Below are 13,013 nucleotides of genomic sequence, written 5' to 3'. Positions count from 1 at the left end.
GCTTCCAACAAAAGATTAAAAATACATTAAAACATCAGTCATTAAAAGCTTCCCTGAACAGGGCTGCCTTCAGATGTTTTCTAAAAGTCAGATAGTTGTTTATTTCATTGGCATCTGGTGGGAGGGCGTTCCATAGGGTGGGTGCCACCACCGAAAAGGCCCTCTGCCTGGTTCCCTGTGACCTTGCTTCTCACAGGGAGGGAACCGCCAGAAGGCCCTCGGAGCTGGACCTCAGTGTCCGGGCTGAACGATGGGGGTGGAGACGCTCCTTCAGGTATACTAGACCGAGGCCATTTAGGGCTTTAAAGATCAGCACCAACACTTTGAATTGTGCTCGGAAACGTACTGGGAGCCCGTGTAGGTCTTTCAAGACCGGTGTTATGTGGTCTCGGCGGCCGCTCCCAGTCCTCAGTCTAGCTACCGCATTCTGGATTAGTTGCAGTTTCCGGGTCACCTTCAAAGGTAGCCCCACGTAGAGCGCATTGCAGTACAGTGGTACCTTGGGTTAAGAACTTAATCCGTTCTGGAGGTCCATTCTTAACCCGAAACTGTTCTTAACCTGAAGTACCACTTTAGCTAATAGGGACTCCCACTGCCGCCGCGTGATTTCTGTTCTCATCCTGAAGCAAAGTTCTTGACCCAAGGTACTATTTCTGGGTTAGCAGAGTCTGTAACCTGAAGCGTCTGTAACCCGAGGTACCACTGTAGTCCAAGTGAGAGATAACCAGAGCATGCACCACTCTGGCGAGACAGTCTGCGGGCAGGGAGGGTCTCAGCCTGCGTACCAGATGGAGCTGATAGACAGGATTCCCCGTCGTCATCGTCCCCCCAAAAACCCCTCATCTCTCCTGCTGCAGAACATCCGCCGGCTCTTGCAGAACCCCAAAGTGAGCGAGCTGGATGCCACCCGCCTGGTGATGCTGTATGCCCTTCACTACGAGAGACACAGCAGCAACAGCCTTCCGGGACTCATGACAGAGCTGAGGAACCGAGGGGTCTCCGAGAAGCACCGGAAGGTGGGTAGGGGTGCTGAGCCCTCCGGGGGGCGGGGAGAACCTGTCCTTAGGAGCAAAGGCTGTGGGGTGGGTCCATGCATTGCTACGATACTGCTTCAAACGTAGGTTATTGCTTTGTTTTCGTTTCATTGTTTGGTTTTCTCATTTTGGTTTTATTATTTTGTACTTCAGTTTTATTGTTTTTTATTCTCGTTTTGTTTTTATTATTTTGAACTTACTTCGGTTTTATTGTTTTTTATTCTCGTTTTGTTTTTATTATTTTGAACTTACTTCGGTTTTATTGTTTTTTATTCTCGCTTTGTTTTTATTATTTTGAACTTACTTCGGTTTTATTGTTTTTTATTCTCGTTTTGTATTTTCTGTTGTCAACCGTCCTGGAATCCTTCCGATGAAGGGTGATGTACAAACTTGATTAATAATAATAATAATAATAATAGTAAGCATTTGAATGATTTCTGTGTATGATAACAACAAAAAACAAAGTAAAAGGATATCAAAGGTCTAAGAAACTTTAGGATAACCAAAACATAACAAAGCTATTATTTGTACTACTGGAAAATAGCAATGACGAATACACTGGGGTTGACGGGATGTCATAGGTAGTAAAACAAGAATATATGGTGGAATGAACTGTATAGGAACAAATGGACTTATTTTTGTGGTTTTTTGAAGTATCATACATGCAAATCTTTTGTTATCATTTAAACTCCATAAAGGTGGGGGGGAGAGGAAAAAAGATTAATAATAATCAGTGCTTTTTCCTAAAAAAAATGTTTAGGGGTGCTCTCATTTTGACTCCAGAAAATCCCCATTTTATAGTTCAAATCGGGGAAAATAAATACAGTAAATACAACAAAACTGACCAATCGCCGTGCTAGATTCCAACTCCGACTTCACACATTAAACGCTCGCTTCCGTCTGAGACTCAGGAAACACCGTGATAGGAATTGAGGCCGCCATCGGGGATAGTGACGCAACTGTGACTATTCACCATGCTAGAGAAGAAACTTTATTTTTTAATTTTTTTAGTTTCTTCTCCAGTTAGATTCACAAAATCTTTAGGGGTATGCGTCCCCCTGTGTCCCCCACAGGAGAAAACCCACTGATAATAATACGTAATAATAATAATAATTTATTATTTATATCCCACCCATCTGGCTGGGTTTCCCCAGCCACTCTGGGAGGCTTCCAACCAAGGTTAAATGTACATTAAAACATCAGTCATTAAAAGCTTCCCTGAACAGGGCTGCCTTTGGATGTCTTCTAAAACGTCAGATAGTTGTTTATCTCTTTGACATCTGATGGGAGGGCGTTCCACAGGGCGAGTGCCACCACCGAGAAGGCCCTCTGCCTGGTTCCCTGTAACCTCGCTTCTCGCAGTGAAGGAACCGTTAGAAGGCCCTCAGAGCTGGACCTCAGTGTCTGGGCTGAACGATGGGGGTGGAGACGCTCCTTCAGGTATACTGGACCAAGGCCGTTTAGGGCTTTAAAGGTCAGCACCAACACTTTGAATTGTGCTCGGAAACGTACTGGGAGCCAATGTAGGTTTTTCAAGACCGGTGTAATATTGTGTTAGATAGGCTGTCTCTGAATCTGGAGGTATTGGGCCAAAGGAAGCCCATCCAGTCCAGCCTCCTGTTCTCCCAGTGGCTAAATACCCCTGAGAACCTAGGAATCAAGATAGACTGCCACTGACCCTGGAGGTTCCATCAGAGCAGAAGAAGATCCCTGCTGAATCAGACCTGAAAGTGGGCCCATCTAGTCTCTTGTAGGTCATAATAATGTTTGTCTAGTTGGCGGCTTCCACGTTTCTGCTGGATGTGGCTGGTTAAACCATGGAACTCCCTCCCACAGGACGCAGGGATGGCCGCTAACCCAGACGGCTTTGAAAGTCAAAGAATGCACACATTCAGGGAGGAGGAAGAGGGCTGTCGAGGGCTCCTAGCCAGCAGAACTGCTCTCCACAGCAATGCTTCTGAATCCTAATTTCTGGAAGCCACAGGAGAGGACTCTTGTGCTTGAATTCTGCTTGTTGGCTTCCCATTGGGGCACCTGGCCGGCCACTGTGAGAACAGGATCCTGGCCTGGTTGGGTCCGGCAGGCTCTTCTCACGCTTTGCTCTTTCCCTTCCGGCTCAGCTGGTGTCGGCCGTCGTAGAATATGGAGGCAAGCGTGTTCGTGGGAGCGACCTCTTCAACTCCAAAGATGCTGTCGCCATCACCAAGCAGTTCCTGAAAGGACTAAAGGTAGAGGCCGTTCTTTCAGATAACCATGGTTTTTATTTCTGCAGCCTCGCTGAGCCCGGAGAGAGCATTCGCTTTTCCCTCTTGTGTTTCCTTCTTCAAACAGGGCGTCGAAAACGTCTACACCCAACACCAGCCGTTGCTGCACGAGACTCTCGACCAGCTGATCAAGGGGAAACTAAAAGACAACCAGTACCCCTACCTTGGCCCCAGCACCCTCCGCGACAGGTAAGGGTGGCAGGTGTAGCCTCTCCTAGCTGGGAATGCCTTCAGGGGCTGGATCTGGGACCATGCAGAAGCCAGGTGATCTATTATACCACTGAGTTGCTAAAAAATAAAGTAAGATTGCAGTCCTGAGGTCCAGTTCCAAGGGCCTTCTGGTGGTTCCCTCGCTGCGAGAAGCCAAGTTACAGGGAACCAGGCAGAGGGCCTTCTCGGTGGTGGCACCCGCCCTGTGGAACGCCCTCCCATCAGATGTCAAAGAGATAAACAACTATCTGACGTTTTAGAAGACATCTGAAGGCAGGCCTGTTTAGGGAAGCTTTTAATGACAATTGTATTTTAAGGGATGCGGGTGGCACTGTGCGTTAAACCACAGAGCCTAGGGCTTGCCGATCAGAAGGTTGGCGGTTCAAATCCCTGCGACAGGGTGAGCTCCCATTGCTCAGTCCCTGCTCCTGCCCACCTAGCAGTTCGAAAGCACGTCAAAGTGCAAGTAGATAAATAGGTACTGCTCCGGCGGGAAGGTAAACGGCGTTTCTGTGCACTGCTCTGGTTCGCCAGAAGCGGCTTAGTCATGCTGGCCACATGACCCGGAAGCTGTACGCCGGCTCCCTCGGCCAATAAAGCGAGATGAGCGCCGCAACCCCAGAGTCGTCCGCAACTGGACCTAATAGTCAGGGGTCCCTTTACCCTTTACCTTATTGTATTTTAATATTTTGTTGGAAGCCGCCCAGAGTGACTGAGTAAACCCTACCAGATGGGTGGGGTATAAATATTTATTTATTTATTTATTTATATTTATTTTATTTTCATCATCCTCACAGTTGAACAAAGGCCTGGTTCAGATAGGGGCCGACGAAGCTGGCTTATACTGAATCAGGCCACGGTTCCCTCTAACTTAGTATAGTCAGCACTGACCGGCAGCATCCCTTTCCAACTCAGGCATCTCTCCCACACCTAGAGATGCTGCCTGCGGGGCTGGAGCCCTGCCCCTGAGCCCTGCCGCTCCCTAAATCATTCCGTATCCATCACAAGGGCTGAAATAAGCACCTCGACGGTATATATTTTGTGGCGAACGCCTCCCTACGCCCGAAAGCTTTCCATCTCTCCGATTGAATTGCTGCCTTAAATTCCCTGCTCCCCTGAGCAGCTGGCTTTACAAACCGACTTGGCACTGGTTTTTCTCGTTTGCGACCTGCGCTGTGGTTTTTTTGTTTTGTTTTCCGTACTCCCCACAAACTGCGATCCCCGTCAGAGTTCAAACGGAATGGGGGCGGAAGGCTGCTAGGATTTGCATTCATTTATTTGCATGAGCACCGTAAAACTAACCTCCCCCTTCAAATTTTCAAAGCAGAGAGTTTGCCTGTCTTTTTTCATTCTGCTTCTCTTAAGCACCCATAAGGCACCACCTTCCCAGGCAAGTTGTCACCGTGCAGTCTCATTTCTTTTATTTCCACATTCTTCCCTTTATATCCTGCCTTCCTTCCAAAGAGTGCTACACGCCAGGTCACATACTCATCTGTGTCTGCAAGGAGATATAAAATCATGTCAGAGGGGTTCTGGCCGAGGGTCATCTAGTCCAACCCCCCTGCAACGCAGGAATCACAGCTAAATAAATAAATAAATAATCCACGACAGGTAGCCATCCAACCTCGGCTTAAAATCCTTACATGAACGAGAGTCCATGACATCCTTACATGAACGAGATGAGCCCTGTGGGGCTCATACAGCAGCAAGACTCTAGTAGTAATAATAATAATAATAATAATAATAATAATAATAATAATAATAATATTTATATCCTACACATCTGGCTGAGTTTCCCCAGCCACTCTGGGTGGCTCCCAGTCAAGTATTAAAAAGCAATACAGCGTTAAATGTTAAAAACTTCCAGGAACAGGGCTGCCTTCAGATGTCTTTTAAAGATAGGATAGCTACTTCCTTCCTTCACATCTGGTGGGAGGGCGTTCCACAGGGCAGGCGCCACTACCGAGAAGGCCCTCTGCCTGGTTCCCTGTAGCTTTGCTTCTCACAGTGAGGGAACCTCCAGAAGGCCCTCGGAGCTGGACCTCAGTGTCCGGGCTGAACGATGGGGGTGGAGACGCTCCTTCAGGTATACTGGGCCGTTTAGGGCTTTAAAGGTCAGCACCAGCACTTTGAATTGTGCTCAGAAACGTACTGGGAGTCAATGTAGGTCTTTCAAGACTGGAGTTATGTAGTCTCGGCGGCCGCTCCCAGTCCCCAGTCTAGCTGCCGCATTCTGGATTAATTGCAGTTTCCAGGTCACCTTCAAAGGTAGCCCAACGTAGAGCACAATGTTTTTAGGTGAAAAACGAGATTTGCAGCTGGTTGACCCAAAATTCTGCTCTCTCTGTGGCCTTGAGGGTCTCCGTTAGCTGGGCTACTACAGCCGTACCTTGGTTCTTGAATTTAATCCATTCCGGGAGTCCGTTCGACTCCTGAAACGGTTTGAAAAGCAAGGTGCGGCTTCCGATTGGCTGCAGGAGCTTCCTGCAGCCAATCGGAAGCCACAGAAGCTGTCTGGCTTCCAAAAAACATTCACAAACCGGACACTCACTTCCGAGTTTGCGACATTCAGGAGTCAGTTTGTTCGTCAATCAAAGTGTTTGACTACCAGGGTACCACTGTATTGGGATTTTTAAAAGGGAAAATAAAGGCGGATATTTAGTTGATCAGGAAATAAATTCACCAGTTTTATAGAATTGTATAGTTTGAAGGGATCCTGAGCGTCATTTAGTTCACACACACACACACACACATCCCGCTGTGGAAGAATCTCAAATAAACATCCATGGCAGATGGCCAGCCAACCTCTCACGTTCTGCTACAAGAACAACAGAATTGCCAGCAAAACACCTACCGTATTTTTTGCTCTATAAGACTCACTTTTTCCCTCCTAAAAAGTAAGGGGAAATGTGTGTGCGTCTTATGGAGCGAATGGAGGCTGCGCAGCTATTCCAGAAGCCAGAACAGCAAGAGGGATTGCTGCTTTCACTGCGCAGCGATCCCTCTTGCTGTTCTGGCTTCTGAGATTCAGAATATTTTTTTTCTTGTTTTCCTCCTCCAAAAACTAGGTGCGTCTTGTGGTCTGGTTTGTCTTATAGAGCAAAAAATACGGTATATTGTGAAGTGACTTTAAAGCTCCTGTCTGCACCAGACATTTGATGGGGTATCGCAACCCACGGCTTGCCCCCAAAGTAACAGACAGGGAACTGCAGTCTGTTGAACTTTTGTTGTTGTTGAAGAATCTCTTTTCAAAAACCTTTTTTTATTGAGTTTTACATTGCAGATTTAAACATCTGCATCATTTAGGATTCCTTGAATCCTTTGACTCCCTTCCACCTTTCCATGGTTACCATTTTCAAACTTTTCCCACTGCTTCACTTATTTTCTGTTTTTCTTACATAATCCCATTTTTCCTTCGTTTTTAATACATTACAAACGTTATTTGAATCCTGCCAAAGTTTTTAGTTGTTTACAGTGTTCTCTTACATGCATTATAAATTTTTCTCATTCCTTTTTAAAGTTCATCACTTCCTAGTTTCTGATTTTCCCCATCATTTTTGCCAGTACGGTGTAGTCCAGGGGTCAGCAAACTTTTTCAGCAAGGGGCCAGTCCACCATCCCTCAGACCTTGTGGGGGGCCAGACTATATTATTTGGGGGGGGGGGAATGAACAAATTCCTATGCCCCACAAATAACCCAGAGGTGCATTTTAATTAAAAGGACACATTCTACTCATGTAAAAACACGCTGATTCCCGGACCGTCCGCAGGCCGGATTTAGAAGGCGATTGGGCCGGATCCGGCCCCTGGGCCTTAGTTTGCCGACCCATGGCGTAGTCCATCATCTTCACCAGTCATTTGTCTCTGGTCGGGACTTTATCTTCTTTCCATCTCTGGACCACCCTTTGCCCATAAATCTCACGGTAGTTCACAACATAAAATGAACAATATAAAAACACACAAAATACGTACTAAAATTAAGGGTGCCGAGAGTTGCTGGGAGGGTGGAAAGTTACTGACACTGAGGTTTGAAGGCGGGGAAGGGGGGGAAATGAATCAATCTGGATTCCAGACAGGTCTGATAAAGGAGAAGATCCCCGCGGATTAGCCGTGCGTCTCGCTCCTGGAAAAAGCCGGCCTGTCTCAAAATTTATGACGCTGTCCTTTTCTTATCTGTCAGACAAACTTGCAGAAAGGGACCTTTCTGTCTGGCTCAGAAGGAGCTGAAACCCGCCATTAATATTTTTCCAGAGGGGCGCTGTGTGTGACCACCCGCCTCCCCTTCCCCACCCAAAGATAATTCGAGAATGTTTCCTGGCAAGCCCAAAACCATCCATAGTTTGCCTCTTGTGAGCTCATAACTCCTTTTCCTTGTTGGTAACTGGAGTGATGGATGGGCCATGAAGCTGTCAGTGGAGCTGCGAAGCGTGGACACCATTCATGACAAAATGCTCCACCTTCCCCCAGGGAATTTTTACCAAAACGCTCATCAGATGCATCGGAGTTCTGTACTACAGAAGCACAGACCCTTCTCCCCTTTTCCTGAACCTCATTTTGAGGGCGGGGGGAGCTGTGTTCTTTTCGAACTATGGATAAGGAATCCTAATTTAAGGGGGTCAAATCCATATTTGCCCCCCGGCCACATGTTTTGCAGGCACCCTCCCATAGCCCTTCAGCTTTCACAATGCTTCTCGTCTGCCCGGATCGTAGAATCAAACGAGTCGGAAGGGAGCACAAAGGCCATCTGGCCCAACCTCTTCGCAATGCAGGAATCTTCCCCCCCCCCAAAAAAAAATTGTATTAATTTTCCAGAAAAATTTTAAGACAAACAAACATAGATCCTAATTGTAATTAAACCAATCTTAATAACATTCTTAAGTGACTTCCTCAAATCCCCCTGGTTGAATTTCATTGTATATCATTTTAACAGTTTTCCAAAATCAATCTTCTCAAAAAATTAACTTTGTCACTTAGCATCTTTCTAATCTAGCTTTAAACATCTTATTTCCTATCCTTACATATTTAAATCCTAAGCCTATGTAATATTTGCAAGCTTTTCCAATTAAGTTATCTTAAGGTATTTAGCTAAATAGTCTTTAAATTTTATCCATTCTTCCTGGTACTCCTCCTCCTTCTGGTCGCGGACTCTTCCAGTCAGGTCGGCTAGCTCCGAAAAATCCATCATCTTCATCTGCCAATCTTCCACTGTTGGTGCTTCTTGTGTTTTCTGCAATGCAGGAATCTTTTGCCCAACGTAGGACTTGAAACCAAAGCCCTGAGATGAAGAATCTCATGCTCTACCAACTGCGAGCTCTCGGAACAGAGAGATGTGTGTGTAGGAAGCCCGCGTGACACAAAGGTTAAGATCTCTGGTGTTAGCATTCCACTCCTCCATTGCTGGTTGTGTGATTGTTACATCGCATGTCTGTGTTTACTTTCTATATAAACACACAAGACGTAACCAGCTGTACTTTTGATAATAAATCAACAGCAGCAACAATTTATTTTGATATGACGATAAGAAAATATTATTATTATTGGCTAATTAATGGAGTACAAATTTCACTTCAGAAATTGGCTCCTCCTCGCAATTTCTTTTTTTTTAATCAAAAATTTTATTGATTTTGCAAACTTTATAAACAACTAACCAGCTGTACTTTTGAATAAATGAGGTACTGTGGTACCTCAGGTTACATACGCTTCAGGTTACATATGCTTCAGGTTACAGACTCTGCTAACCCAGAAATAGTGCTTCAGGTTAAGAACTTTGCTTCAGGATGAGAACAGAAATTGGGCTCCGGCGGCGCGGCAGCAGCAGGAGGCCCTATTAGCTAAAGTGGTGCTTCAGGTTAAGAACAGTTTCAGGTTAAGAACGAACCTCCGGAACGAATTAAGTACTTAACCTGAGGTACCACTGTATAATATTCATTGTGTCAAATTGTAGATTTCAATGGAAGTCTCATAAAGTTCAACGAAAAAAGCAGAAGACCCAGTGGATCAGTTCATTCTCTAGTCAGTTCATGCATAAGGTCCATACACGTATAAGTATCTATTCCACCTGTCTGCTCATAGAGTCCAATAATCCACGTGAAGGGTTGTTACAGTTCCACAGAGTCTAAGACAAGGATTTCTGGAATATTAGCCTTGTTTAGCCACCCTAGGCTTCATCAGTAGAACAGACTCACATGTAATATTACAGGATAGTGGATCTTGCAACTATAAGATCCACCATCCTGTAAAATCCACATATGAGACTGTTCTACTGCTGAAGCCTAGGATGGCAAAACAAAGCTAATATTCCGGTGCTTTTCGACACCCATGTAAGCATCTCCTCTGCCGTGAGAAACTGGGGATGTCCTAGTTACATTGCATTTTATTCTTAAAGTAGCGCCTTCGGAGATTCACAGCCGCCTTGTTTCCAATGCTGACCTTGGGCCAGAACAGCCTGTCCGTTCTTTGCGGGACGTCTTAATCTTCCGTGGGCGGGGAGGGAAAGAGGAACGATCTGATCCCGGGTTGGTCTCAGTGACTGGTTTACGGCGAGTCTCTGGCAACTGCCCAGGAGCCAGTGTTCGATAGCTCTGTGCGCTGGGGACCCTCTGCTTTTAAAAAGGGATTTTCAAAGCCTGCCATGAAAGGGAACCCGCATTCTGCAAACTGTGTGCATTATTGTTGTTGTTGTTGTTGTTTATTCAGTTTGCATCCCGCCCTTAAACTGCGGAACTCATTGCCACAAGAGGCAACGATGGCCACCCGCTTGAACCGCTTTAAAAGCAGCTAGGGAAAATTCACAAGGGAGGCGAAAGCTCCAATCCAAAAATGGGCTTCTGGAGAACCCATACGGGAGATGTATGGTTCAGATGTGGGCATTGAGGAAGGACTCGCGACGTTCAAATTCGGAATTTGCATCTCTTACCTATGTCAAGTGATCTTTGCAAACATCACTGTGCGATTCAGGGCTCTGGGCGCGAATCTTTGAATGGGCTGAAGTTGCTAACCTGTGTGGAACGGGAGCATGAAAGAGGTGGGGGCGTTATTCTGGGGCGGGGGTCCATTTTGGATTTCATGCTCCCTTCATCCTCCTGGTCCCCTGTGAGTAAGCATTCTTGTGATATCAGCTGTAACAAAACCCTGCTCGTGTGTGTGTGTGTGTGTGTTTAGGGGGTGCGGATCCATATTGCGGTGGAGGGGTGCCAGGTCTGACCATCTGATCAAGCTCCCTCATCCTTTGAAAGCTGGTGGACTTCATCAGTTACAAGAGACAGCTTGGGGGATGGGTTTTTCCTTTTAATTATTAAACAAAAAAAACCAAGCATCTGTCCGTCTCTGTCACTGGATCCGGTTGCCCCAGTTCTTGGGGATCTGAGCAGGCCCAGAGCGGGAGCACTCATCTGTGTTTCCAGGGGAGCAAGTATCTGATACCTTCTCCTTCCCTTTCTAAGAGACACGGTTGGCGCTGTGGGTTAAACCACAGAGCCTAGGGCTTGCTGATCAGAAGGTCGGCGGTTTGAATCCCCGCGACGGGGTGAGCTCCCGTTGCTCGGTCTCTGCTCCTGCCAACCTAGCAGTTCGAAAGCACGTCAAAGTGCAAGTAGATAAATAGGTACTGCTCTGGCGGAAAGGTAAACGGCGTTTCCGTGCGCTGCTCTGGTTCGCCAGAAGCGGCTTAGTCCTGCTGGCCACATGACCCGGAAGCTGTACGCCGGCTCCCTCGGCCAATAAAGCGAGATGAGCACCGCAACCCCAGAGTCGGTCACGACTGGACCTAATGGTCAGGGGTCCCTTTACCTTTACCTTCCCTTTCTGGGACAAGGAAGCCGCTATTTGCAGGGGGAAGATGTCAGACTCTTCCATCACGCCGTGGGTTGCCTCCAGCGCTAGCCTTGCTCAGATTAAAAGGTGGAGACATACCGTATTTTTTGCTCCATAAGACACATCTGACCATCAGACGCACCTAGTTTTTAGAGGAGGAAAACAGGGGGGAAATATTCTGAATCAAATGTTGTACTAAACTATTTTATAAACTACCGGTATATCAGAATGAGAGTGAGGGACAGGAGTTGTATGTTTCTTTAGTGTGCGCGCTCAAGGAGCGATGAGGCAGCACGCCCCTGGACGGACCTGACACAGGAACCCTAGCAGCCTCCTCTTGTGTAAGCGGCTCATCTCCCGCTTTGCTGCTTTAAAGCGAGCCACAGAGGAGGGAAGGGGAGCCATGGATCCTCTGCTCGCGACTGCAGTGGGATCCTGCTGCCGTCCATAGGCATTCACTCCCTAAGACGCACAGACATTTCCCCCTGCTTTTTAGGAGGAAAAAGGTGCATCTTATGGAGCGAAAAATACGGTATCTGCGATGCTGGGAAACTGGGGGAGGCAAGAGGGCAAGGCGGGGAGCGCAGACTGGACACACACACTCTGCATTTTTAGCCAGTTCAGGCTGCAACTCAGGGGCAAAGCACCTGCTTGGCACACCTGGAGACCCCAAATTCAGTCCCCGGGGGCATAGGATCCTGGAGTTGAAAGGGACATCGGGGGGTCATCTAGCCCAACCCGCTGTGATGCATCTCCAGGTCAGGCTAGGCAAGCCCCCCTACCTGAAGTGTAGTCAATACTGAGATAGATGGACCCAATGGTCTCATATAAGAGTGGCTGGTGAAACCCAGCCAGATGCGCTGGTGGTTGTTGTTGTTGATATTATTATCGTTGTTGTTGTTGTTGTTATGGCAGCTTCTTGTGTTCCTGTTTTGGGTGTGAGGGATCCCACAGCTAATTCTGCCCCCCTGGTCTCCTCGCTGGCCCAAACAGGACTAATTTAGCCAGCTAGCCCTGGTGATCTTCTAATGTTTATTGGATGGATTTCCCCCCTAAATTGATTTTTGAATTCTGAATTTATTGTTATTCACGTTTTATACTGTATTTTATGCTGTTTTTTTGTTGCATCAGTTAAGTGTTTTGTTGTTAGCCACCCTGAGCCCGGTTTCCTGAACCGGGAAGGGCGGGGTATAAATTAAAAATTATTATTATTATTATTATTATTATTATTATTATTATTATTATTATTATTTATTATTATTATTATTTGTCTGTGTGAACTTCTGACCACTTGCCGATCACTTTGCTGTTTCCAAATATCTGCGCTTCACAGCTCTCCCCGTATCCTGGAGGCCTTTCTGCTTCCTCTTACCTACGCAAATGCTCTCACCCCCTGCTCCTTTCACATCCTGTTTTGATCATACTATTGTAGAGTTGGAAGGGACCCTGGGGGTCATCCAGTCCACCCCGCTGCTATGCAGAAATCTCAACTAATGTATCCAAAGCGTCACCTGCAAAATATACCCAAATTGCCACACTAAATTGAAACCACCAGATGTAAGCTCAAAAGCAACACTGGTTTCTTTCCACCTAATAATCTTCACTTTCTCCAGAAGCTGGGATGCATATTCATTTGCCTATATAGCAACTAAGCTATGGTTTATCAAGCGATGATTTGTCAAACTGTGGTTGGC

General features: G+C 46.5%; 1 protein-coding gene across 3 annotated transcripts in view; it reads left to right on the top strand.

Moving 5' to 3' along the window:
- VPS45 (vacuolar protein sorting 45 homolog) overlaps positions 1–13,013 on the top strand; it is a 67,750-nt gene that overhangs the window by 40,467 nt on the left and 14,270 nt on the right. For all 3 annotated transcript variants that reach the window (XM_083591240.1, XM_083591241.1, XM_083591239.1), the window contains 3 exons: positions 858–1,016; positions 3,155–3,262; positions 3,366–3,487. In XM_083591240.1, coding sequence (XP_083447366.1) covers positions 858–1,016; positions 3,155–3,262; positions 3,366–3,487 — 389 coding nt within the window. The remainder of the gene's footprint in view (positions 1–857; positions 1,017–3,154; positions 3,263–3,365; positions 3,488–13,013) is intronic.

Source organism: Podarcis filfolensis, assembly GCF_964270895.1.
Source record: "Podarcis filfolensis genome assembly, chromosome: 16".
Taxonomy (NCBI): domain Eukaryota; kingdom Metazoa; phylum Chordata; class Lepidosauria; order Squamata; family Lacertidae; genus Podarcis; species Podarcis filfolensis.
Note: the sequence above shows the minus strand (reverse complement) of the source record. Positions and strands in the feature narration are given on the sequence as shown.